The 24482-nt window shown below is 33.3% G+C and overlaps 3 protein-coding genes and 1 long non-coding RNA gene across 8 annotated transcripts in view; 3 read left to right on the forward strand and 1 right to left on the reverse strand.

Annotated features, from left to right (window-relative positions):
- LOC105345084 (beta-1,3-galactosyltransferase 1) overlaps positions 1 to 2831 on the forward strand; it is a 46171-nt gene extending 43340 nt beyond the window's left edge. For all 5 annotated transcript variants that reach the window (XM_034447268.2, XM_066084496.1, XM_034447262.2 and 2 more), the window contains one exon: positions 564 to 2831. In XM_034447268.2, the coding sequence (XP_034303159.2) occupies positions 605 to 1693 (1089 nt within the window). In that variant the 5' untranslated portion in view covers positions 564 to 604 and the 3' untranslated portion in view covers positions 1694 to 2831. The remainder of the gene's footprint in view (positions 1 to 563) is intronic.
- A 3051-nt stretch (positions 2832 to 5882) lies between these two features.
- Positions 5883 to 8886, forward strand: LOC136275448 (uncharacterized). The gene is made up of 2 exons (XR_010714011.1): positions 5883 to 6333; positions 8590 to 8886. It is a non-coding gene; the product is annotated as an uncharacterized lncRNA (long non-coding RNA).
- An 8877-nt stretch (positions 8887 to 17763) lies between these two features.
- Positions 17764 to 24482, forward strand: LOC136275447 (uncharacterized). Its single transcript, XM_066084718.1, has 11 exons — positions 17764 to 18613; positions 19655 to 19794; positions 20116 to 20296; positions 20573 to 20758; positions 20950 to 21052; positions 21212 to 21427; positions 21552 to 21798; positions 21888 to 21974; positions 22062 to 22369; positions 22514 to 22678; positions 23644 to 24482. The coding sequence occupies exons 1-10, from the start codon at positions 18461 to 18463 to the stop codon at positions 22675 to 22677; spliced, it is 1785 nt and encodes a 594-aa protein (XP_065940790.1). The 5' UTR covers positions 17764 to 18460; the 3' UTR covers position 22678; positions 23644 to 24482.
- LOC117686383 (P2X purinoceptor 7-like) lies at positions 22680 to 24010 on the reverse strand. The gene is made up of 3 exons (XM_066084719.1): positions 23874 to 24010; positions 23603 to 23740; positions 22680 to 23190 (listed from the first exon to the last, which is right to left on the reverse strand). Exon 3 carries the CDS (start codon positions 23173 to 23175, stop codon positions 22702 to 22704), a length of 474 nt encoding a protein of 157 aa, XP_065940791.1. The 5' UTR covers positions 23176 to 23190; positions 23603 to 23740; positions 23874 to 24010; the 3' UTR covers positions 22680 to 22701.

The following is a 24482-nucleotide window of genomic DNA, read 5'->3' on the forward strand; positions in this document are numbered from 1 at the left end:
TAACATTTAAAAATTCTAAAAGATGTGAAAGTATTATGATTATAAAGTACTTTAATCCGCATTAATATCGACAGATGTCCCTTAAGTAACTATTTATAATTTGTATTTAGAGATTATCTTTACTAGCGTGACTTTAGTTGTCGACGAAATAAAACCAAACGCTAAAAGCAAATTGTCACCTTTAGACATTTGCTATCTAAATTAATAAACTTGATATTTTGGTTTATTTTAATATTTGGTTTCATTTCGATGTTCAACAAAGATCAATTATTACCCGTTAAACCTCAGCGAAGCGAGTGCAGTACAAAATTCTCTAAATAAATTTTCTGATTTTCACTTCAATTTTTTTTATGCTTTCAAAAAGAAACTGGAGAGTAGGGGGGGGGGCAACTCTATAATAGGGGGGCAACTCTATAATAATTCAATTTTCTATATGCAAATTTAAGAAAAACATTTCCTGCGAGAAAAAGTGTCCCCCTTCCGATCAAAGTGCGTTGTAACATACGTGACTATACAAAGAAATATCAAAATAATCAACTTTAAATGTTATATTTTTTCTTCAGATGCTTGGCTAATGAAAGCATCCCTCTGATTTGGAATTGCGATGAGGATTTCGCTGAAGTCATGGGACAGACACATAGTCAAGTTCTTGAGGCGAAAAATTGTCTTCATCCTGTTCCTGTTCATATTCTTCCTAGCAGCATTTACAACACTTGGAACTACAATTGTCCAGCAACACAGTTACAACCGGAGACCGGTCGAGGGCATATTGCCTCAAATATTTCCTAATGAAGAAATTATCGAGTTTCGGTTTTATTCCTACGAAACGGAATATCGATATCCGCCGATAAATGTAGATTTCAGACAGAAAATAGATAACAATAACTTGGACCTGCCAGTTGTGAATCCACATCCGTTTAAGTACATTCTAAAAGCTGATCACATTTGCCACCAAGCACAAAATGCTAGTCTCATCATTGTAGTCAAGTCGGCCGCACCTCATTTTGAATTGCGAAATGTTCTACGAAACACTTGGATACCAAAGGCAAAGGCCAACAACTTCGCTGTGGTGTTCGCTCTGGGATATAACAAACTGGTGCAGCAGCAGGTGTTACAAGAGAATGCAAAGAATCGTGATATTATACAGGAGGACTTCACTGACTCTTATCTTAACAACACGTACAAAACTATTATGTCCTTCAATTGGGTGGTCGAACACTGCAGTCATATCGAACACGTGTATTTTGATGACGATGACATGTTTCTTCATATTGATAACCTAGCAAGTTACCTTAAAGTACAACAAAATAAAACTGATAAGAATTTATTCTCAGGATCTATGGCGATCAAGGGAAAACCAGTTCGTAACCCCAGCTCAAAATGGTACATCTCATGGGAGCAATATCCCTTTGACTATTGGCCACCGTACGTCGGCGGAAGTTCCATGATAGCTCACATGGCTATCATTAAGGATATGCAGAAAATATTCCCGTATGTACTACCATTGAACTTTGATGACGTTTATCTTGGAATCATTCTTCGCAAACTTCACGTGAAACCTACAAATAATACTCATTTTGACAACACTTATTTGAGAAATTTTGATAAGCTTCACTCTTTGATAGCAAATCATGGATTTGATGATCCACGTCTGTATAACTCAACATTCTACAAAATTTTCCCCGAGGTTTAACAAAGATTTCTTGAATAGCTTCATATAGGAAGCACATATTTGCTTCTTGCACACATTATTTTTTATTAGTTCATCAGAAATTAAAATTGATTTTTATAAAAAAAAATCATACAAGTAAAAGTAAAATGAAAGATTATAATCTCCCGTTTAATTTAATTTTGGACATTAAAAACCCCCCGGGAAATTCCCTAATTTTTGTCCCATGAAGTCCTCTCTTCGCTCAACCAAATACTATTCCTACATTAAACATCGGTATTATCCATGTTACCTTGACCTCATAGTTTTGACGTGTAGGTATGAACATGTAGGTAGGTGATGGGTCAATTCTTCATTGATCCATATGACCCAACCTAGGTTCGAAAAAATGTACCATGTGTTCATTTCTGGAAAAAAACCTCTCAATGAACTTTTCATACAATTTTTGTCGTGTTTGTAAATACACTCAAGAAGTGATAACTCAATGTAAAGTCGGTTTGAACAATTTAGACTTTTCTTTCCTTATAATATGTAGTCGAGCAGAAAACAGCAAAACAAGTTGCAATTGATTAATGTTTGTAACGACTTTCACTGTTTAGTTACATACAAGTACACACCGCCTTAAGTGAGCGTCTCAGAGAAAGTTGATGTATCAATATCAATTTTGGTGTGCAACATAGTATTAATATGCCATAAAATTTGCCACATATGTTTTTGTCATGGTTGGCATAGTTCATGAGTAAAAGGCATGTTACATGTAAGCTATCGTATTTATGTATACAGCTCACGTTTTAGTCTATAGGTACATTGCAGTACCACTGCGTTCCGTCCTTGCATCTATAATCTAGGTTTATTCCCAGTGTGATATCAAATACATGTATTAGGTTAATCTGTGAATGTGATGAAATGTGATCCATTATACATATTGTATATGCAATGTAGAAAAACAAATATTCCTGGAGTTTTATTTGTCCTTTTGGGCTCAGGGGAAAAAAACCAAACCAACGTCTCTAAGAGATGAGATATTTGGTAAAAATTAATAAATGTTTACAATATTGTTCAGTACCATATTTAATTTAATTTAATATTTAATTTATTTATTATACTGTAGTTTCTTCGAGATTGAATGGTATATGCATAATAAAAGCTGTGTCGCATTTTGTTCCTAGTTTTGTTTATTTGCAGATTGCATATTGAAGTGGTTTTCTTGCCCCCCACCCACTTTTTCTCGCAGCAACTAATTTTCTTAATTTTACATATTATCAAGGAGTTGGCCCCTCCCCCCCCACACTTTTTTTGGAGAATGTAAAAAATTGGAACGAAAATGGGAAAATTTAGAGTAAAATTGAAGAAAAAAGATATACTAAGCCCCCTCCCCCCACGCATTAGGTTTTTGAAGATTTGGGATTTTTTTGATTTGCTTGTCAACATTTTTTGGATGAGTCTGCCCCTTCCCGCCACTTTCATAAACGATATTCGATGCTACGTGTCCGAGATGTACCACTTTTGAAGATGATTTAACAAACTATAATGTTTTCAGTTTAATAGCATGCTAATCACTATAAATAGTTTTCAATATCATGGGAATACATGTACTTCACTTTGTAAAATTGTTCGACAAAGTTTTAAGAACAAAAAGGTTAAAAATATGCTTTTTAAATACAAGATATCTGGCGTCATTGAGGATCAACAAAGAAATGTCTGGTAAACTGACAATTTTTTTTTCAACATTGGACGGAGATATCTCGTACCACATGTCATCTAAATCCCGCAACCAATTAAATATCTCTGTGGTGCATGCATTTCCATTGAACATATTTTAAAAAAGCACAAAGAACAACTAAGCGGAACGGTCGTTCAGATCGTGATCGTGAAATTACACACCGTTTTAAAAATGTTGTAATACACATACTGACAGTTTATCTAGATCTTTGCACAGACATGTTTTGAAACTGTTTGATATCTAGTAAAGAAGAGTCGGTCAGAAAATAACACGGTTATAAGAAATCACTAAATACATTGTTGTAAAAGAAATGGACCTAGCCTTGATTGTTTTTGTGAAACTGTTTTGTTAACACGAGTAGCAGAGGACGCTCTAACTAACGCGCTGATAAAAGCTATCTGTACACCGGTTAATGACCTTAGTTTACTGTCTGTCAATGATAATTATATCATAGGCTGTCATGTAAAATGTGCCTATATTTATACAACCATGGTCTTGTAGTTCTACGGAAATGCAAGCAGTTCGTAAAGTTGATCATCTTTCCCGCCGTCTTTGGGAAACGAGTATTTTCAAGTGTTTTGCCAAAACTTGTTCTTTTCTTTGCTGTATTAATTTCCTCGTTCAAAATTTAACACCCACACACGCATACACATTGTTGGTAACGACATACAGCGTGAATGGATAACAAGTGACAGCAGTGAATGGAAAAGACCTGGGGCCCGTTTCACAAAGATTTCCTAAGATGTTTCCTAAGATAAAACTTAAGATATGCCTAAGTTATAACTTAGGAAGTTCCTAAGATTTGTCGTAGCTGTTTCACAAAACTTTCTTAGCATATCGCAGTTGACTTATCTTAAGAAACAATGTACATGTAAGCCACTTTCATATCATATTGGTAATTGTTAATTGATACCGTTTATTTAAATTCTTTAAATTTCAATATGAGACGAATGTATATATACTTTTTCAATGAATGTAAAAATTCATTCCCTTATTCACCTAGAAACATCTTAGAAAAAAGAGTAAAACGTGTAAATAGAATGTAAGTAGTGTACTGTCTATGTACATGTACTAAAATTTTGTATGATATTTTTACATTCACATGCATAAAAGAGTAGATCAAAATTACGTAATAAATTCGTATAGTTTATTTTATTTTATTTGAGAGAATGGATAGATCGTACTATATTTTTTAGCTATATATACATGTATTTCGTTATTTATATTTTAATATTATTTTTTGGACCGCATAAATTAATGGAAAACATTGGTCACTGCTATAATTTCTGTTATTTTTAAAAATGTTCGAGTGTGGTTTTTTTTATCTAGTTGGTCCATTTTAAACAGCTTGTGTTAACGTATACTAATACATTGTATGCTTATTCCTAAATCTGAAAACGATCGTTGAAATATCCAGATGATTTTACTGTTTCATAGGGTATGTTCCAAATGGAATACAATAATCATATGCAGTGACAAGTAGGATTTGGAATGGACATATGTGAAACTTTTAAACTAAGTTTTAAATAACGCTAGTTAAGGTCTTCCGTTTCCAACGGAAGACCTTTCTATTATTGTGCGGGAAAAAAATTAAGATTATTAGGGTTTTCCGTTTTTCAACGGAAAACCCTTCTGTTATTCTACTGTTTCTTATTATTAGGGTTTTCCGTTTTTCAACGGAAAACCCTTCTGTTATTCTACTGTTTCTTATTATTAGGGTTTTCCGTTTTTCAACGGAAAACCCTTCTGTTATTCTACTGTTTCTTATTATTATTTTTTTTTTTTTCCCGCAAATTTTGTGCACGAGATTTCTCGAACATTTTTTGTCTGATTGCTATGAAACTTTCAGGGTACGTAGATGATATTAATATCTCTAGACGTTTTTTTCAAATTTTTAAAATTCACTTCCGGTTATGAGTTATTGCCCTTTAATTGAAAATTGGGGGGTCTTTTGTCCAGAGTTGATCTCGGGAACTACAGATGATAGATGCATGAAATTTTGCGAAATTGTCGGTAACATTTTATAATTTTGCTGGCATGAAAATTTTGGTAATTTCTTTGTTAGTTTTTGAGCTATTTGTCGCCAAAGTTTAAGATTTTTTCGGGGCTGAAATGTTGTTGCTTTTTGTATTATAACCTTTAAACTAAAAATATTTTGTTAATACATATAGAACAAAAGTTGTTTAGAATAACGAGAGCTTTCATTTAAAATTAAGAAAAAAGGGCTGGCCCCTATAATTAGGGGTCAGCAGCTCATACACGTATTTTTCTGATAGCAAAAATCGTTATCATATTATGAAAAAAAATTAATTTAGTTATTGTTAATATATTAAATAATGTCATTTGGTATCAAATTAAACAAGTTCTGTCCTATATTTTTTTTCAAATTTCATAAAACAAATATGTGAGAATCGTACATGAACGAGTTAATATGTCTGCATAGACACACAAGCGAACAAATGCCACATTAAGGCCCAGGCATTTACTGCATTACGTTGTGTTGCGTCTTAGATAAATTGTTGTGATTGAATTTCATTTTTTTCATCTATATCATTTATGAATTCAATGAACACACATTATTTAAACGTTCTATGTGCAACTATTTGTCGGGGCGCCCCTGTTTGTGACCCCCGCGCGCGCGCGCCGAATGTAAACAGTAACGAACGGCATTGTAGAAAAGAGAGAGCCGTAATGCAGAAGAGAAGTTGTGTATTCTTTCGGTGTACACTTGCATTTTCAATTTGCTGTGAAACATATGAACATGCACAGGGAACAATACTACATATTTGTTTAAGGAGGATATTTTTCTCGTGTGAATCGTTTACGAGGAAATTCTGACAGCCACACTTCTGTCGACGATCAGCCGTTGATAAGCTACGAGTAATAAAGGAGAAAAGATGGACATTAAAGTGTGTGATTTATGTGGATGTTACTGAAGAAGGTGAGGCTTTTACTCCTTTTAAAGTTTCTTGTTAACTGGTTAAAATTTAGTATATAGTATAGATGTACATGTAAGTACGTGCACACTGTTAGATGTTTTTGTTATGGTGTGGGTGTTTGTTTACTAACGTGTAATTTTTACATGTTTCATGGGTGTTTAGACTCGCTCGAGGTTCATGGGGGACTGGAAAGGGTTACTGAATTTATCTATTTAAAAAAATAACAGATTGTGAATTTTCAACTCAAAATTCAAAGCAGGGTCTAATTAGAAACATATCATATATTCTTGTGCAGAGGACTCCAAATGTAGTCATGAATACCCTGTAGACATAACTTCAAGTAAATAAAATTGTATACTTCAGACTTCAGAGTTAAAACATGACTTTAATATCTTTATGATGCCGATCATTGTATCATTAAAGAGGTATATAGCAGACCAACGGGTACCCGGTACATGTACTTGTACATGTAGGTTACAAGTTAGAACTATGCCTACCATTCTACAAGTTCACATAATTTTTCTTGTTTAGCAGTTATGATGTGTACTTAAATTGTCCTTGTTAATGTTTTAAATGTAATTTTTTATTCTCTTTTTTTAATCTGACTACTGGCAGTACTGGCGTGCGAGCAGTTCTCGCCGAGGACCATTTCTCGCTGGTGCACTGTTACATCATATTTTCGTATATAATTTTATGTGTTGATAAAATGACGTAACAATTCACTGGTGAGAAATGGTACTCGGCGAGAACTGATCGCACGCCAATATTGATTAATTACAGACAAAAACTGAAGGTTGCGAGTGTTATTTTTAATTGAACAACATTGTTTAAAATAATTCTTTATATATGTGACGATCAGACCAGTTTGAATACCAGTGCCAGATAGCTCAGTTGGTAGAGCACCTGACTAGAGATTCAGGGGGCCCAGGTTCAAATCCCTTCATTATTTCTCCCATCCTGTTACAATATTGGTGTTGTGACCAACCCCTGGAACTAACAGGTTAACTCGATCCTGCCAGGGATGATCTTCGAGGGTGAAGATCATTTAAGGGGGAGGAATGTGACGGTCAGACTGGTTTGAATACCGGTGCCAGATACATGTAGCTCAGTTGGTAGAGCACTTGACTAGAGATTCAGAGGGCCAGGTTCGAATCCCACTTTGTCCGTCGTTATTTCTCCCATCTTTTACATACACATGTATATCAGATATATGACAGATGATTAAGGTCATCACATGTTTTGCAAGATGCAATAAGTGTTAAAAACCTTTACTTTACAACAGAATACATTTAAGTGAATATTTATGTTTCTTGTTATTATTTGGTGTGGTTTTCTTGACAGTGTCGCATAAACAATTTACCCGCTCCTAAAACAAAAACTTTCTTTTTGTGGATTCAGCTTACCGCTGATTGGCTGCTGTTGCAGCAGACAAATAAGATATGCACGCACAAAACACAATGAACTTATCAGAGAATGAGTTGAGTTTATTAATTTAAACTGTTGGAATTTGGGTATTTTTTTTTTAAAATGTATACTTGTGACAAAACATATATGTGGTACATACAGCTGTAGCTTTATGAAGAAAATTTTGGTTAGACCATATATACCTATCATGCAAGTAAATGATATTTACAAAAAACTTGCAATTTATGGCGCACGAAATATATGCTAGTTTTATAAAGATTGACATACATGTAATGTACCACTTTCTTTGAAAAATAATCTATTAAAAATTCTTCATTAAGTTTACTCATACATGTTTTATGCTTATTACACGTAGTATTGTTTTTAAAACATGTAATTTATAAGAAAATAAACAAAAACCCTCGCTAAATTTATTTGCAAACAAAAAATACACAGTAGAATTGATAAAAAATGGTATACCAGAAGCTAATACCAGTACATGTACTTTGACGCTGTTCGGTGGGTAATATTCGTTTGTAATTTACGAATTGAAATATTGACTGTTGCACTACAAGTATGGTAATAAACTCTCTCTCTCTCAAACTCTCTCTCTTTCTCAATTTGATAAGTGTTTATACCTATGAAAATTTTTTAATATCATATTATGACTTGATATGCAAATTTTTGATCTTGTACTGCCTAAATGTTATGTCATGTATTGGGATATGTCATACTTATTACACTGCATGGTCAGTGTATTTTTTACAGAAATACTATGCATATGTTAATGTAAACACAGCTATTACTAGTACATGTATGTAAACACAGCTAATTATTTTTTTTATTTATTTCAGCTCAAAACAGACTCTTGTTACCACATGGCTTTTACCGGTACCTGTTGATTCTTGTGGGTCAGCTCCTGAGATTAACCTGTCACCTCTATCCACATGCATATTCCTTGTGTTCTACAGACTATTTACTGGTAATTCAAATTAAATCCGATAATGCATGAACAATAATGGAACTTGAAGAAAGCATCATGCCATGTTGTGGTTTGTGTTTGATAAGAAATTATGAAAACAAAATTAAGGCTGTTTAAAGAAATTCATAATTGCTGTGAAAATTTGTTTTTCAATAAAAGTATACAATTATGTTTCCTTTATTTTTTATTTCATAAAGATATTTAGATGTGTTTACATAATTGAACCCCCCCCCCCCCCCCTCTATTTAATTGTCTGTATTAAAGCTATACACGCTATAATTTGCGTCAATTTTGAATGACAGTGAAAACGCATGTGTTTGTCTACTTATAAAAGTTATCCTTAATCTGTAAATTACAAGGGTGAATTCCATCTCGTTACAAAGATATAGATTTTTAATTGTTTATTTTCCTGCCAGGAAACTATACCTTTTCATGAATATTGATGAAGGAAGAGCAAACCGACCTCATTGCGCATGTCCGCGGAGAACTAGGTGGTCGTTATTGTTTGCCTAATTAAATATCCAACTTGATTTTTGATATGCTTAACAGTTGTTAATTTGAAATACATACATGTATAATGAGTAAAATACGCTTGCCATTCACGATACCCTTACTTCTGCATTAACACTTATAGGATCTATAAATAGCACATAGGGGAAAAACACAGGTCTACGTCATTTTTTTAAAGGAAGTATTCATATCTACTCACAGGCTTGTATTTTTTTCTTTTGTTTGTACTCGTATATCGGACAAATTTATGCTTTATTGAAAATATCCTTTCCTTTGTGAAACTATCACAATTATGAAGATGTTGACCCTTCACCAGTTTTGGTATGATAGGCTAAATTTAGCTGTCGATATCACGTGATAGATTGATATTCACGAGGAGGCATTACTTTCCTGGCAGGAAAATAAATATTTTTTATTGTTTAATATTTGATATATTTGTTACGCGATCGAATTGAGCATTATAATTAACAGAATAAAGGTAACTTTTATTAGTAATCAAACACATACATTTTCCACTTTATTCAAAATTGACGCCAATTATAGCGTGTATAGCTTTAAGATTACATGTAGGACATGTAAATGTACATTTGACTTTGAAATAACATCTGCTATGATAATTACTTTTGAAATGAACAAGAAACAACCTATTTCTACCTTTCTAAGGTATATATGCATAAAAAAGTAGAAAAACATGTCAAATTTGAACATTTTTCATTGAAATCAACTCTGTCTCCAGCTACCTGGGTGTGTTATAATTTAATTCTAATTTAAGGCAGATGTCTAACTTGTAGGTTGTAACTTACTGTTTTAGCATGGTTAGAAGGAGACTAGAAATCAGAATAGATTAGATATTCACTAAATATGATTGTTAGCTTACTTTTTTCATGAAAACAAGAAATCACAAGCAAGACAGCTGTCTATTTGTTAATTAAAATGGTACAAATCATACAATAAACAAATAAAGATCAAATTTTAGAATCATTGATGATTGTTTTCAAATATGTGTGAGAAATTACTCAAGGAAATTGCCACACATTTCATAAAATTAGGTAAAACATTTCAAACCATGACTTTTTATGAAAATCAAAAGATTGGGGGGGGGGGGGGGTATACATGTAAGGGTATTTCTAAGTGATGTGAAGCTTTTATCATGATTATATCATGTAGGCATATGTTGTATTGTATAAGGTTTCTTTTTAAAGGTGGTTGAACAACAGTTGACCTCTAAAAGGTCAGGTAAAGATGTTTTACTATGGAGAACCCTGTAAATCTGTGTTTACTAAAGGAAATTGGAAATGGTGGGTTCACTTAAATGGCCATATTTTTATTAAACCTCAATGGAATTGGCAATATGTGGTATTCTTTTTCTCAGAATTGCTTTAGCTTTCTTATTCTAAGACAAACCGTCTTTTCATAAAAATGTTAGTGTACTAAGTTAAAGGTACAAGGAACAGTTTCGGATAAAGTATCATCAATATTTTTGTAAAATTGAGAGTGACTGTACTTGAAGGTTTATCATTGTTGCGTAGATTCATGAAATGAATTTTAATGATTATCAATAGTTAGAGGGATGTCTCTTGTTGGAATTGGTAAGCAATATTAAGGCCCCTAATTTTAAGTACATGAGAAGCAGAAATAAATTGTGAAACTTGCGGCTATGACAGATGTGTTGACTTTACAGTGAAATTGAAGGTTACAAACGGGAGGTTATATAACATGAAATGTAGGTGGATGGGATATTATATGCCTATTTAGTATTTACTGGGTATGAGGACAATAGCAAGTTTATTGTCCCCCAAGACAGCAACTATTTAATGAGGCAAAGCCAAGGGAAATAGTTGCTGTGGAGTGGGACAATAAACTTGCTATTGTCCGAATAGTCAGTTAATTGGTATTTCATTATACAGAAGAAAACTTTATTTGTCAGCGATGCAGAATTTCTTGATGATAAACAAATTAGAGTTAAATCAAACTTTGTATTTAATGCGGCGATCTTATTAGGTCAGAGGTGTTCCGAGTTTAAGGTGATATGGGACACTTCCATGTTGTGACGTATTGTTTATCGAAATAAACAATAAAATAAAGTGTAATTATATAAGTACATGTCGTTTCTTTTCAAAAATGGTCACCTAACTCCTTAACGCAGTGGGTTAGAGGGTTTACTAGGAACCTGTAAGTCATGAGTTCGAATCCCGTGGGGTTTTTACAATTTTTACCTTTTCAAATATTTTTAAAAGCTATTTTTTAGTTAAATATTGTAAAATTTGAAAATTCTAAACCGGTGAAAATTTTTCAATTATATAGTACTTTAATCCACATTAATATCGACAGATGTCCCATACCACCTTAAAAAGGAGGGAAATCAAATTCTGCTGATGAATGGTTTTGATGACTATTCACCAAGGGCAGATAGCATGGATACTATTTTAAATTAGGTAAAAAGGCATGTTTATGCGGGCGCCTTCTAGTAATCAATTTGTCCGTCTGTCCATCCGAGATTGCTTGACTGGAGCATAGCTTCTCTCCCCTTGGCCCAATCTGGCTCATACCTCATCCACAAGGTTCCTTTGGTTGAAGGATGCCGAGTGACCTTGAACCATGTTTTTAGGTATAAGGTTAAGGTCATAGCAGAATTATATATATAAAATCCTTGTCTGGGGCATATCTTTTTTCCCTTTGGTCCAATCTGGCTAATACTCGCAGAGTGTCTCGATGGTTAAACGATGTGCAGTGACCTTGCATGAAATTTCTAGGTAACGGGTGAAGATCATATCGGATCATGCAAAAATCCTTTTTTGAGAGCATATATACTTTCTACTAACCCCTATTTGACTCAGACTTCACATAAGCAGAGCTTTTGAGTAAAGGGTGTGTAGTGACCTTGAACCTATTTTCAGTGAAAAGAAACTGTGAAGGTCATAGCAGAATTATATTTTTAAAAATCCTTGTCCGGAGTATATCTTCTCTCCCTTTGCTCCATTCAGCCTCATACTTCACCCACATGATGCCTTTGATCAAAATATATGCAATGACCTCGAATGATATTTGTAGATGAAGAGTCAAGGTCATATCAGAACACACAAAAATCCATATTTTAAGAGCATAGATATACTCTCCTTTTAGCCCCTATTTGGCTAATATTTTACCTTTACAGAGTTTATTGGTTAATGGCGTGCAGTGACCTTGAACCAAGTCTGTCAATGTGAAGGTCATAGCAGATCTTTTTAAAATTAGTTTTAGACAGTAGATTATTTTCCAAATATGCTTAATCTTGGTCAGATTGAACAAAAATGCATGTATGTTAGGGGGAATGAAATTGAATTAAAAGTTCTATGCCAGCTGGAAAAATTTCAAGTTAAAGGTCAAGGTCAAAGCAAAATTCTCTGAAATAACATAAGCGGGGCCCTTTGAAATGTTCACCATTTCAATGTTGTCTGGTTCATAGTAATTTTACATAGAAAATATTCACAGAGGTACAGTAAAGTAAACTTTACATCGATAAGTTTCTGACAATTAATGACGCAACGAGCACACAGTACGAAAGGTCAACCCTTTGAAAAGCAGTGAAGAGGAAAAGTTGCTCAGAATTATGTTTTAAACAAAATTGATTTTTTACGTAAATTTTAATTTTGCATTCTGGGTTAAGAAAAAAGATGTTAGTTCAAGGTAAAGTTAACTTGTACCTAAAATGAAGTCAAATTTGTTAAGTCGTACTTAAACACATTGTTTTTTTTGTTAAGTCGTTCTTGAAATGGTTAAGGGTTTTTGGTTAAGTCGTGCTTAAAACCATTCGGATTATGTTAAGTTGTACCAAAAATCATTCGTTTTTTTTTTATCTTTTTGTACTTAGGTTTCTTTGTTACTAGATTAAGAACTCTGCTTCTTAGACGTACTTCTAGCGTTGCTTTCGACATTAGCGGAAAACCCACTCGTTGCTTTGCAACGAGCTTTGCTCTAGTTATTTTTTTTTTTTATCCGCAAATTTTGTGTAGGCCATTTCTCGTACATTTGTTGTCTGATTGTTATGAAACTTTCAGGGTATGTAGACAATGTTAATATCTCGAGACGTTTTTTTCAAATTTTTAAAATTCACTTCCGGTTATGAGTTATTGCCCTTTAATTGAAAATTGGGGGGTCTTTTGTCCAGAGTTGATCTCGGGAACTACAAAAGATAGTTGCATGAAATTTAGCAGAATTGTTGGTAACATTGTATAGTTTTGCTGGCATGAAAAGTTTGGCAAAATGTTTTTTAGTTTTTAAGCTATTTGCCGGTAAAGTATAAGGTTTTGGGGGGTCTGAAATTTTGTTGTTCTTTGTATAATAACCTTTAAACTAAAAATATTTTGTTAATACATATAGAGCAAAAGTTGTTTAGAATAATGAGAGCTTTCATTTGAAATTAAGAAAAAAGGGCTGGCCCCTATAATTAGGGGTCAGCAGCTCATACACGTATTTTTCTGATAGCAAAAATCATTATCATTTAATGAAAAAAAATGAATTCAGTCATTGTTAATATATTAAATAATGTCATTTGGTATCAAATTAAACAAGTTCTGTGCTATATTTTTTTTCAAATTTCATAAAACAAATATGTGAGAATCGTACATGAACGAGTTAATATGTCTACATAGACACACAAGCGAACAAATGCCACTTTAAGGCCCAGGCATTTACTGCATTACGTTGTGTTGCGTCTTAGATAAATTGTTGTGATTCAATTTCATTTTTTTCATCTATATCATTTATGAATTCAATGAACACACATTATTTAAACGTTCTATGTGCAACTATTTGTCGGGGCGCCCCTGTATGTAACCCCCGCGCGCGCGCCGAATGTAAACAGTAACGAACGGCATTGTAGAAAAAAGAGAGCCGTAATGCAGAAGAGAAGTTGTGTATTCTTTCGGTGTATACATGCATTTTCAATTTACTGTGAAACATATGAACATGCACAGGGAACAATACTACATATTTGTTTAAGGAGGATATTTTTCTCGTGTGAATCGTTTACGAGGAAATTCTGACAGCCACACTTCTGTCGACGATCAGCCGTTGATAAGCTACGAGTAATAAAGGAGAAAAGATGGACATTAAAGTGTGTGATTTATGAGGATGTTAACTGAAGAAGGTGAGGCTTTTACTCCTTTTAAAGTTTCTTGTTAACTGGTTAAAATTTAGTATATAGTATAGATGTACATGTAAGTACGTGCACACTGTTAGATGTTTTTGTTATGATGTGGGTGTTTGTTTACTAACGTGTAATTTTTACATATTTCATGGATGTTTAGACTCGCTCGAGGTTCATGGGGGACTGGAAAGGGTAACTGAATTTATCTATTTAAAAAAATAACAGATTGTGAATTTTCAACTCAAAATTCAAAGCAGGGTCTAATTAGAAACATATCATATATTCTTGTGCAGAAGACTCCAAATGTAGTCATGAATACCCTGTAGACATAACTTCAAGTAAATAAAATTGTATATTTCAGACTTCAGAGTTAAAACATGCCTTTAATATCTTTATGATGCCGATCATTGTATCATTAGAGAGGTTTAGCAGACCAACGGGTACCCGGTACATGTACTTCTACATGTAGGTTACAAGTTAGAACTATGCGTACCATTCTACCAGTTCACATAATTTTTCTTGTTTAGCATGCAGTTATGATGTGTACTTAAATTGTATTTGTTAATGTTTTAAATGTAATTTTTTATTCTCTTTTTTTAATCTGACTACTGGCAGTACTGGCGTGCGAGCAGTTCTCGCGGAGGACCATTTCTTGCTGGTGCACTGTTACATCATATTTTCGTATGTAATTTTATGTGTTGATAAAATGACGTAACAATGCACTGGTGAGAAATGGTACTCGGCGAGAACTGGTCGCACGCCAATATTGATTAATTACAGACAAAAACTGAAGGTTGCGAGTGTTATTTTTTATTGAACAACATTGTTTAAAATAATTCTTTATATATGTGACGATCAGACCGGTGTGAATACCAGTGCCAGATAGCTCAGTTGGTAGAGCACCTGACTAGAGATTCAGGGGGCCCAGGTTCAAATCCCGGTTTGGTCCTTCATTATTTCTACCATCCTGTTACAATATTGGTGTTGTGACCAACCCCTGGAACTAACAGGTTAACTCGATCCTGCCAGGGGTGATCTTCAAGGGTGAAGATCATTTAAGGGGGGAGGAATGTGACGGTCAGACTGGTTTGAATACCGGTGCCAGATGCATGTAGCTCAGTTGGTAGAGCACTTGACTAGAGATTCAGAGGGCCAGGTTCGAATCCCAGTTTGTTCTATCGTTATTTCTCCCATCTTTTACATATACATGTATATCAGATATATGACAGATGATTAAGGGTCATCACATGTTTTGCAAGATGCAATAAGTGTTAAAAACCTTTACTTTACAACACAATACATTTAAGTGAATATTTATGTTTCTTGTTATTATTTGGTGTGGTTTTCTTGACAGTGTCGCATAAACAATTTACCCGCTCCTAAAACACAAACTTTCTTTTTGTGGATTCAGCTTACCGCTGATTGGCTGCTGTTGCAGCAGACAAATAAGATATGCACGCACAAAACACAATGAACTTATCAGAGAATGAGTTGAGTTTATTTCAACTGTTGGAATTTGGGTATTTTTTTTTAAATGTATACTTGTGACAAAACATATATGTGGTACATACAGCTGTAGCTTTATGAAGAAAATTTTGGTTAGACCATAATTATATACCTATCATGCAAGTAAATGATATTTACAAAAAACTTGCAATTTATGGCGCACGAAATATACGCTAGTTTTATAAAGATTGACATACATGTAATGTACAGGGATGGGGTAATTGAAAAAAGTATTTGTAATTGAGTGTAATTAATTACATTTTTCAAAGTAATTGAAAGTAATTTGTAATTGAGTCTGTCTTCAATTACAAGTAATTGAATGTATTTAAATACATTCCAAAAATATTGTGTATTTTCAATTACTTTTCAATTACATCTCAATTACTTTTTCCAAGTTTAAAATATAAAAAAAAGGTGTCTTATAATGATAAATAGATTGTATACATGTTTGGCACGGACTTTTGTTTATACAATAATTAAATGTCCCATAATGTTTCATATGTGTATACAGCATAACACACTGCCCAGGGCAAAAGGTAAAGATCTAATTTTGTGGAGGTGTGAACTCCTCTAATACCCAAGAACTTCCATTGATTTTAGACTTAAGGAAGTCAAAATATCTCTTTCTTGTGATTTATAGCAATTATTATTTATATACAGTAACTGATATGCTGTACTGCCGAAAGTTGTACTTTCTGAATAAACATAGTTTTAATATGTGAATTAAAATTAATTCACTATAGAGAAAATATTATTCAGAACCAAAAATGAACTCAATGGTACTTAATGAATTTAATATTAAAGAAAATTTTTATAGAAATTTTCAGGAAATCTGATCTGAACTGAACTGTACAACCTTTAAAAACATAACCGTACATGAAGTTCTGTATATCTTAATGCTGTTAATATATGTATATGTTCACAAGATTTAAAAAAATAAAACTTAAGTATTTGAAATGTAATTAATTACATTTATCAAAGTAATTGAGAGTAATTAATTACATTTTAAAAAATCAATGTAATTGTAATTGCAAGTAATTGATAAAATTGTCAATGTATTTGAAAGTAATTAATTACTTTTCAAAGTAATTGACCCCAACTCTGGTAATGTACCACATTCTGTGAAAAATAATCTATTAAATATTCTTCATTAAGTTTACTCATACATGTTTTATGCTTATTACACATAGTATTGTTTTTAAAACATGTAATTTATAAGAAAATAAACAAAAACCCTCGCTAAATTTATTTGCCAAAAAAAACAAAACACAGTAGAATTGATAAAAAATGGTATACCAGAAGCTAATACCAGTACATGTACTTTGACGCTGTTCGGTGGGTAATATTCATTTGTAATTTACGAATTGAAATATTGACTGTTGCACTACAAGTACGGTACCGTAATAAACTCTCTCTCTCTCAAACTCTCTCTCTCTCTCAATTTGATAAGTGTTTATACCTATGAAATTTTTTTAATATTATATTATGACTTGATATGCAATTTTTTGATCTTGTACTGCCTAAATGTTATATCATGTATTGGGATATGTCATACTTATTACACTGCATGGTCAGTGTATTTTTTACAGAAATACTATGCATATGTTAATGTAAACACAGCTATTACTAGTACATGTATGTAAACACAGCTAATTATTTTTTTTTTTATTTCAGCTCAAAACAGCCTCTTGTTACCACATGGCTTTTACCGGTACCTGTTGATTCTTGTGGGTCAGCTCCTGAGATTAACCTGTCACCTCTATCCACATGCATATTCCTTGTGTTCTACAGACTATTTACCGGTAATTCAAATTAAATCCAATAATGCATGAACAATAATGGAACTTGAAGAAAGCATCATGCCATGTTGTGGTTTGTGTTTGATAAGAAATTATGAAAACAAAATTAAAGCTCTACTGAAGTCATTTAAACGACAGGCCACTGTCAGCCATATTAGTTTCTATAGCCCTAATATCTGCCAACCAGGTACTACCCAGGTGAATGGTCACGCACGAATGATTTTGCTGTGATTGTCAACGTGTTCGGATCGCATCGGCTAATACAAAAGGCATACTAAAGAAAAAAAAATAATACATAGAATTTCCGGTGTATGAAACATACGACAAAACGCAAAGGTTTCCGAAATGCCCCGAGTTCTGAAATAAAAAAAAAATACATGTACTTTACTACTCATTTTTGACGTTGAAGAACTGCAGGCAACACACGGGCTCCAAGCGCACGACAAGGAAGAATTCTATTTCGAATACCTACAGACCTATCGGTTCTCAATTCCAAAATTTCAGGTAAGAATTATTTTTTAAAAGCATATCGGCTTACACTGTACCTTTACATGCATTCAATTGAAAAAATAACGACGAAAACATGAAATAGATATAGTTTGTAAAAGTGTTACAGAATTCAACACGAACCGAGAAAAGCCACGCGTCTACCTCCAGCACGGACTGTTTACGATATACTCTGCCCATGCGCAGAGCGGTGACTGAAAATGAAAGTACATCGAAAACGTGTAAACACACGGGAGAAATTATTAGTTATTGCTTCAAGAAGATGAACGCTTACTAGGATAGACACGATTGGAATGAAGTTTTATATAAACATAAATGTTGCTTTGGATGGCAGTTTAGACTCTATTTTGTATTGTAGCAGTGTCATAAATATGGATTTTGACAGAGATGTCAACGATAATGTTGATCATATCCATGGTGAAGACGAAGAGATGGAAGAACAGTATGTAAGTAACTTAGATATGACAAGGTTATATGTACGCCCAAATTCTTATTTCCAGTTGAAGAGCAGTATATAATTAACAAGCTTGTTCGAAATATATGACGTTTCCCTGGCCTTTTTATGATTTTTATATAATGTCCATGTCTGGCATGTTTTTCTGCAATGTAAAATATCACACAAAATATCAGATTTGTTTTCAAAGCCAGGAAAACATCAGATGTTTCGGTCTAGTACCAAAAGATGTGACAAGTTTATATGTTATCTCTAACACATAGTTCACTGTACATATATGTGAAGTTTCAACAAGTACTGTTACTGTTTTTCACTAAAGGCCGAGGTAGAAAATTCATAAAATTTATACCAAAAGCATTCATTTGATCATGATACATTTTTTTTTAATTTGATATATCAGCTGATAATTCATATGGGTATTGCACATGGAATAAAAGAAAAATAAAATAAAAAATGAAGTAATATAATCACGCAGAGGAAAACATAATTATATAAAGGGTAGGGGTGTATCATACATGTATGTATGTTTTAGGCTTAGTATTTGTTCATTGTAATAGTGCTATGTATAGTATAATTAACACAGTGCCAAATACTTTACAACCACACCCCAGTATATAAGTGCTGTAACAACCATACAAGCTATATAATTATACTTTGGGAAAGGGCCCCCATTGGAAAATTCAAATATAAGCTTTCAAGCTCTTGTGGGTTAATTATTCTGGTATCATATTAATTTGTAATGTCTTTTCAAGTACCATGTCTTTCAAATTATTTACATTACCATGATGCATACTATGTACAATATGTATTTTTATATTCATGATGACTTGATACCAAATTTATCTATCTACTTTTAATTTGTACATCTAGCTGTATATACATACGTGTATGATTGCAGTTTTACTCTATACCTTACGTAAATACCACATTGAAATACAAAAATCTGAACATAGTCAATATATATTTGTTTACACATCATGCAGATATGGAATAAATTGATCATGTTATTCATATTACATTACATGTACTACAGGATAATACTGATGAAGTAGAAAATATCATAAAGGAGATATTTGGATCATCTGATGATGAACATGATGAAGAAGATGATGGTGGCAGTGATGATGGTGATGAAGAAGAAAAAGGGAATGAAATGTGGCAAAATATATCCAGGTTTGTAAATTGTAAGGCTTGCATACATTGTACATCATAAAAATATGTTAAACTTTTTCTATCCTTGATACTCATAAATAATTATACATGTAACATGTGCATAATAACTCTCTCTCTCTCTCTCTCTCTCTCTCTCTCTCTCTCTCTCTCTCTCTCATATGACAATCTTGAAAGTAACACTCTTCACTCTGCAGTGATATGTTATCCTTATTTTTTTTATATACATATTATCACATATATATAATATATAATATCTATCATAATTGTCTGGTAAAATATATAATGTATATGACTATATGTATTTTCTTTAAAAATCAACAGTGATAAAGACCAGGAGGAGATGAACATATTGTCCGATAGAAGATTTGTTGTTGGGGAGAGGGAACTATTGGACCTATTGAAAAGGAGCACCTGTAAAGAGTGTGGCGATCCTATCATTCAATCCTCCATTGTTGAGGCAGAGAAAATAGCAGCAGGAATAAAGTATAAATATACCTGCACTGTAAGTTATCATAAAATAAATAAATGGCCACTACCTAATTTTTTACATAAATATATGTCAATAACTCATATTGTATAATATAAAATTAAAAAAAATAGTTTTGAATATGTGCTATGAAAAAGTTATTAATTTGTGGAGGATGTTAGATTGTCAGTGAGAGGTACCCATATATAATTATATATATACATAATGTAATTTGTTTAGTACTCACTTGATCATTTTTGTAATGTTATATTTGAAGAATTTCACATTTACTAATGATTATTATTGAAACAGAATGGTCATGTTGGAAAGTGGATCTCAACACCATTTTATGGAGGCAGGAGTGCTGTTGCAATCCTGCTGCAACTAATGGTACTTCTGTCAGGAGCATCATGGGATCAGGTCAACATGGGTGCAAAATTTATTAATCTTGCAATTGGATCAGCAAGACAATTCTATAGAATGCAACTTCAATACAGAGTATGTTGCAAGTATTGATTTTTTTTTTATCGTTCGAAGGTTTACCGGTAAATATAAATTGTAGATTCATACTTGCTAGTATTATTTTTATGATGTTATCCTTTTTTCATTTTCATCTAACATACTAGTGCATGTGCCATGATTGTCAAAAAGAATGTATCATCAAGTATGCTAAAAATCTCTTCAACTAGGTTGCAGTACAGAAAGTGTTCACTAAACACATGGAAGATATTGGTGACAAACTGAAAGAGATACCCCTGAGCCTGGCTGTGGATGTAAGATATGATACTCCAGGTAACAGTCTTTACATTTACCTCTACACTATTGCATTATTGTGGACAATTTACTGAATACGTTGCCAGGCATTCATTTAGACAGACTGTGATTTTATTGCCTTGTTGTTTAATTTACTGAAAACATTTTCTGAAAAATATATTTTTTAACATATTTAAGGGTTTTGTGCCAACAAGTCTACAGCTGTCTTCATGGATGTAAATTCAAAACACATCATACATTTGGAGATTGGAGATTCTCGGGAGGTTGGACGACACAGTCCTAAAATGGAGAGGCTCCTGATTGAGAGAGGTCTTAACTACATTCTAAATGTATCACCGTATGTAGTGTGGGAAATAATTTCTGATGCTAGCAGAAATATAATTTCCATGATGCGTAAGTATATATACATGTATTTTACATAATATTGTAAGAAATATTATAGTGTGTAATTTATTCACCATTATATATCTACTTCTAAAAGGAAAATTTTGAAAATATAACTACATGTATATTACAGGCACTGACCCCTTCAAACATCTGCAGCACAGTTTAGACATCTGGCATAAAGCAAAGAAACTGGCCTTTCTGCTTGGAGAGATAGCCAAGAAGGCAGCAAACAAAGACTTACTACCGTGGATTCGTCCAATTATTAACCATTTTTGGTACTGCTGCAGCGCATCAAAAGGGAATGTAGAAAAGTTATTGAAAAAGTGGTTTGGCATTCTCCATCATGTCACCAACCAACACATTTGGCCTGGGGGAAGGTAATGTTGACAATTTAATTTGTATCAAATTGTGTATGATTCACTAAGATAAGATAATATTATAATATATTACATTTCTATGATTGCAGATGTCATCATACTGAAAATAACTTGGAGTCCTTATCTTCAAATAGAAAATGGCTTCATAGAAATTCTTCTGCTCTTCAAGAACTAAGGTAGGTGAACTAGAATGTACATTTCTGTAATATTCATTACTGTACTTATGAAAAAGCAATAATTGTAACCACATACATATATTTTAGGAAAGCAATAACCAATAGGGATTGGTGTGGAAGTATGGCATTCTATGTCAACTGCCGGCAAACTTGGGCAATTGAAAACTTTTTTAGCCATACCCTTTTACACTATGTTCCAAAAAGAGTGTCCTATAGCTATGATTCCTACACCATAAGAAACATGCTAGCTGTAATGGACCATAACAACCATCTTCATAGGCTACCACAGGTCACAGAGAGTGGTTTGCCCTATGTTTATTCCCACTTTTCACGGAAAACAAAGCAGTGGGTTGCATATGAAAAGAAGTCAATCAAAGAATACTCCTACATTCCAGGTACCAGTAGATACATGCTTTGGTGATTTTTTATACTTCCTTATTCTCCTGACTATATGAACTACTAGAAACAGTGTAGTATTACCGGTAAATGATGATCAGAACTTATTTTGGCATAAAAGAAAATTTATTATTTGTTTTCAGGACTCATTATAACCTGCATGAAAGAAATATATGGGAGATCTTGTGCGGGTTATACAAGGACTAGGCAGTCAAAAGATCTTGACAACATATCTGCCAATTTATCCGGATCAGCAAATCCTGGGTCTCGGGTTTTACTTGCAGAAATGAAAAGCAGAAAAAAATGAAGTAAGTTTTTCACCAATAAAAATTTATTCTGAGTCTGAATTTGCGGAGTGGTAGCCCCTATATTGTCCATTTGCTTGAGGAAATCTCCTCCTGATTGCCACGCACACACATGAAGGCACTGGCACTCTCCTGCCTGCTCCCAGGGTACTGTGTTGCCATAGCACAAAATTCCTGTACGCTTGGTTCCGGAATGTAGATTGAGCGAATGAAGGTTCAAGGTTGGTACGATAACTCCAGTTCAGAATGTTGGCAATCTCCAAGACATCATGCCTCAAACACAGATTTCTGAATTCTGGTTTTGAAGTTATGCATGGAGATTGGCAACAACATAGGTTCATGCGAGGATCATCAAATGCTTGACATCGCCCACATGAACACCATGCTATTTCTGAGCTGGGGTTATTGTCCTGCCTTGAACCTTCGATGAAACTTTTCATCAAGTCTGGTTCAGCTTCAACTGCTCTAATTAGAACTTGGCGTAGTGTCTGCTCATTCATTTCTGAAATAGTTTCCTAAAGTAAAATAAATATCATTATTTAATTTGGGAGGATGAAAACAAAACAACTTGAAGTATATCTGAAGTGTATCATTTGATAGAAAAGTATCACTGAAATGCTGATTGTAGTCATTGAACAGTAATGTACAGTTTCAGAAGGCAAGGAAAGTTGTATATTGCTGTAAAAGTATAAGAGACTAATACTGTAAATGTATTACATTTGGCTGTGTATTCTATTTAGCGTCTTTGGTGGAAAACGCATCCGCTAAATCAAGTACATCGCCAAATGTAAAATATATAAGTAGATAAAAAAGTACATTTGGACATGCGCTAAATCAAATCCACGCTAACTTGTTGAAAAATCGTATTCCCCCAAATATCGTACACACTAAATATGATACGTTTACAGTAACTTCATAAATACTTACTCGCAATGTTGACAGTGTCTCAATGTCCTGTCTATTTTCAGGACTAGCAGCAGCCTCCAAGACTTCATTTCGGCTCGGAATATTTCCCCTACTCGAGTTGCGAATGCTCTGTGAGGCGTAAGGGTGATAGCGTGCAGGCTACAATCAGAAACAATTATTGTAACATTTACAAAATTTATCCCTTCTGATCTAGGAGGACCTCATCGTGGTAGAAGGGTGAACATCGAAATAGATGGCCAACACTCCTAGGAGAAGAATTCATTTTACTTACTTCCTCATTTGTGGATGTTGTCTTGAACTGACAACATGGGTTCCGACAATTAGTGCAACCTCTCCTCTTGCATGGGCAACTTTTGCACTTCCCCCTGTTTTCACAGGGACAACAATGCTGAATAAAAATATTAAAATTTACTCATTAAAACATATAATATTCATGTAGTTTTGATGTATGATGTATGAATTCATTAAAAGGTTTATGTTTTTTATAATATATTGTTATGTTATATATTATAATGTATCAACAAAATACAGTTTCAATATGTAAAAGTTTTTAGGGTGCCCATGTCTGTAATATTAGTAATTATAACTTTTTAATTTTGTATGGTATAGATAAGAGAGAAAATGCATTTTTTTTTTTACATCTATCTTTTTTTATGAAGTTTGCTTACTACTTGTATGTAGAAAATGAGAAACATGAAAACTTGTGTATTCTGAACATCAATCTAATATTTATGAAGCTTGCATATGTGTTGTATGTAGCTGATGTTTATTGAAATATGATTATGATTTACTTCAGATAATAATTCCTGTTCTGTCATGAATGAAAAATGATATTATTTTACCATATTATTTTTATTGAATAAAGGCATTTTATTGCATA

The sequence above is a fragment of the Magallana gigas genome, chromosome 5, assembly GCF_963853765.1.
Source record: "Magallana gigas chromosome 5, xbMagGiga1.1, whole genome shotgun sequence".
NCBI classification, from domain to species: Eukaryota; Metazoa; Mollusca; class Bivalvia; order Ostreida; family Ostreidae; genus Magallana; species Magallana gigas.

Coding starts and splice junctions, on each gene's coding strand:
- LOC117686383 (XM_066084719.1), bottom strand. CDS start 23,175: ATGAATGAGCAGACACTACGCCAAGTTCTAATTAGAGCAGTTGAAGCT.
- LOC136275447 (XM_066084718.1), top strand. CDS start 18,461: ATGAAGTTTTATATAAACATAAATGTTGCTTTGGATGGCAGTTTAGAC. Junction 20,759..20,949: donor GAATGCAACTTCAATACAGA/GTATGTTGCAAG, acceptor CTCTTCAACTAG/GTTGCAGTACAGAAAGTGTT. Junction 21,428..21,551: donor AAATATAATTTCCATGATGC/GTAAGTATATAT, acceptor TGTATATTACAG/GCACTGACCCCTTCAAACAT.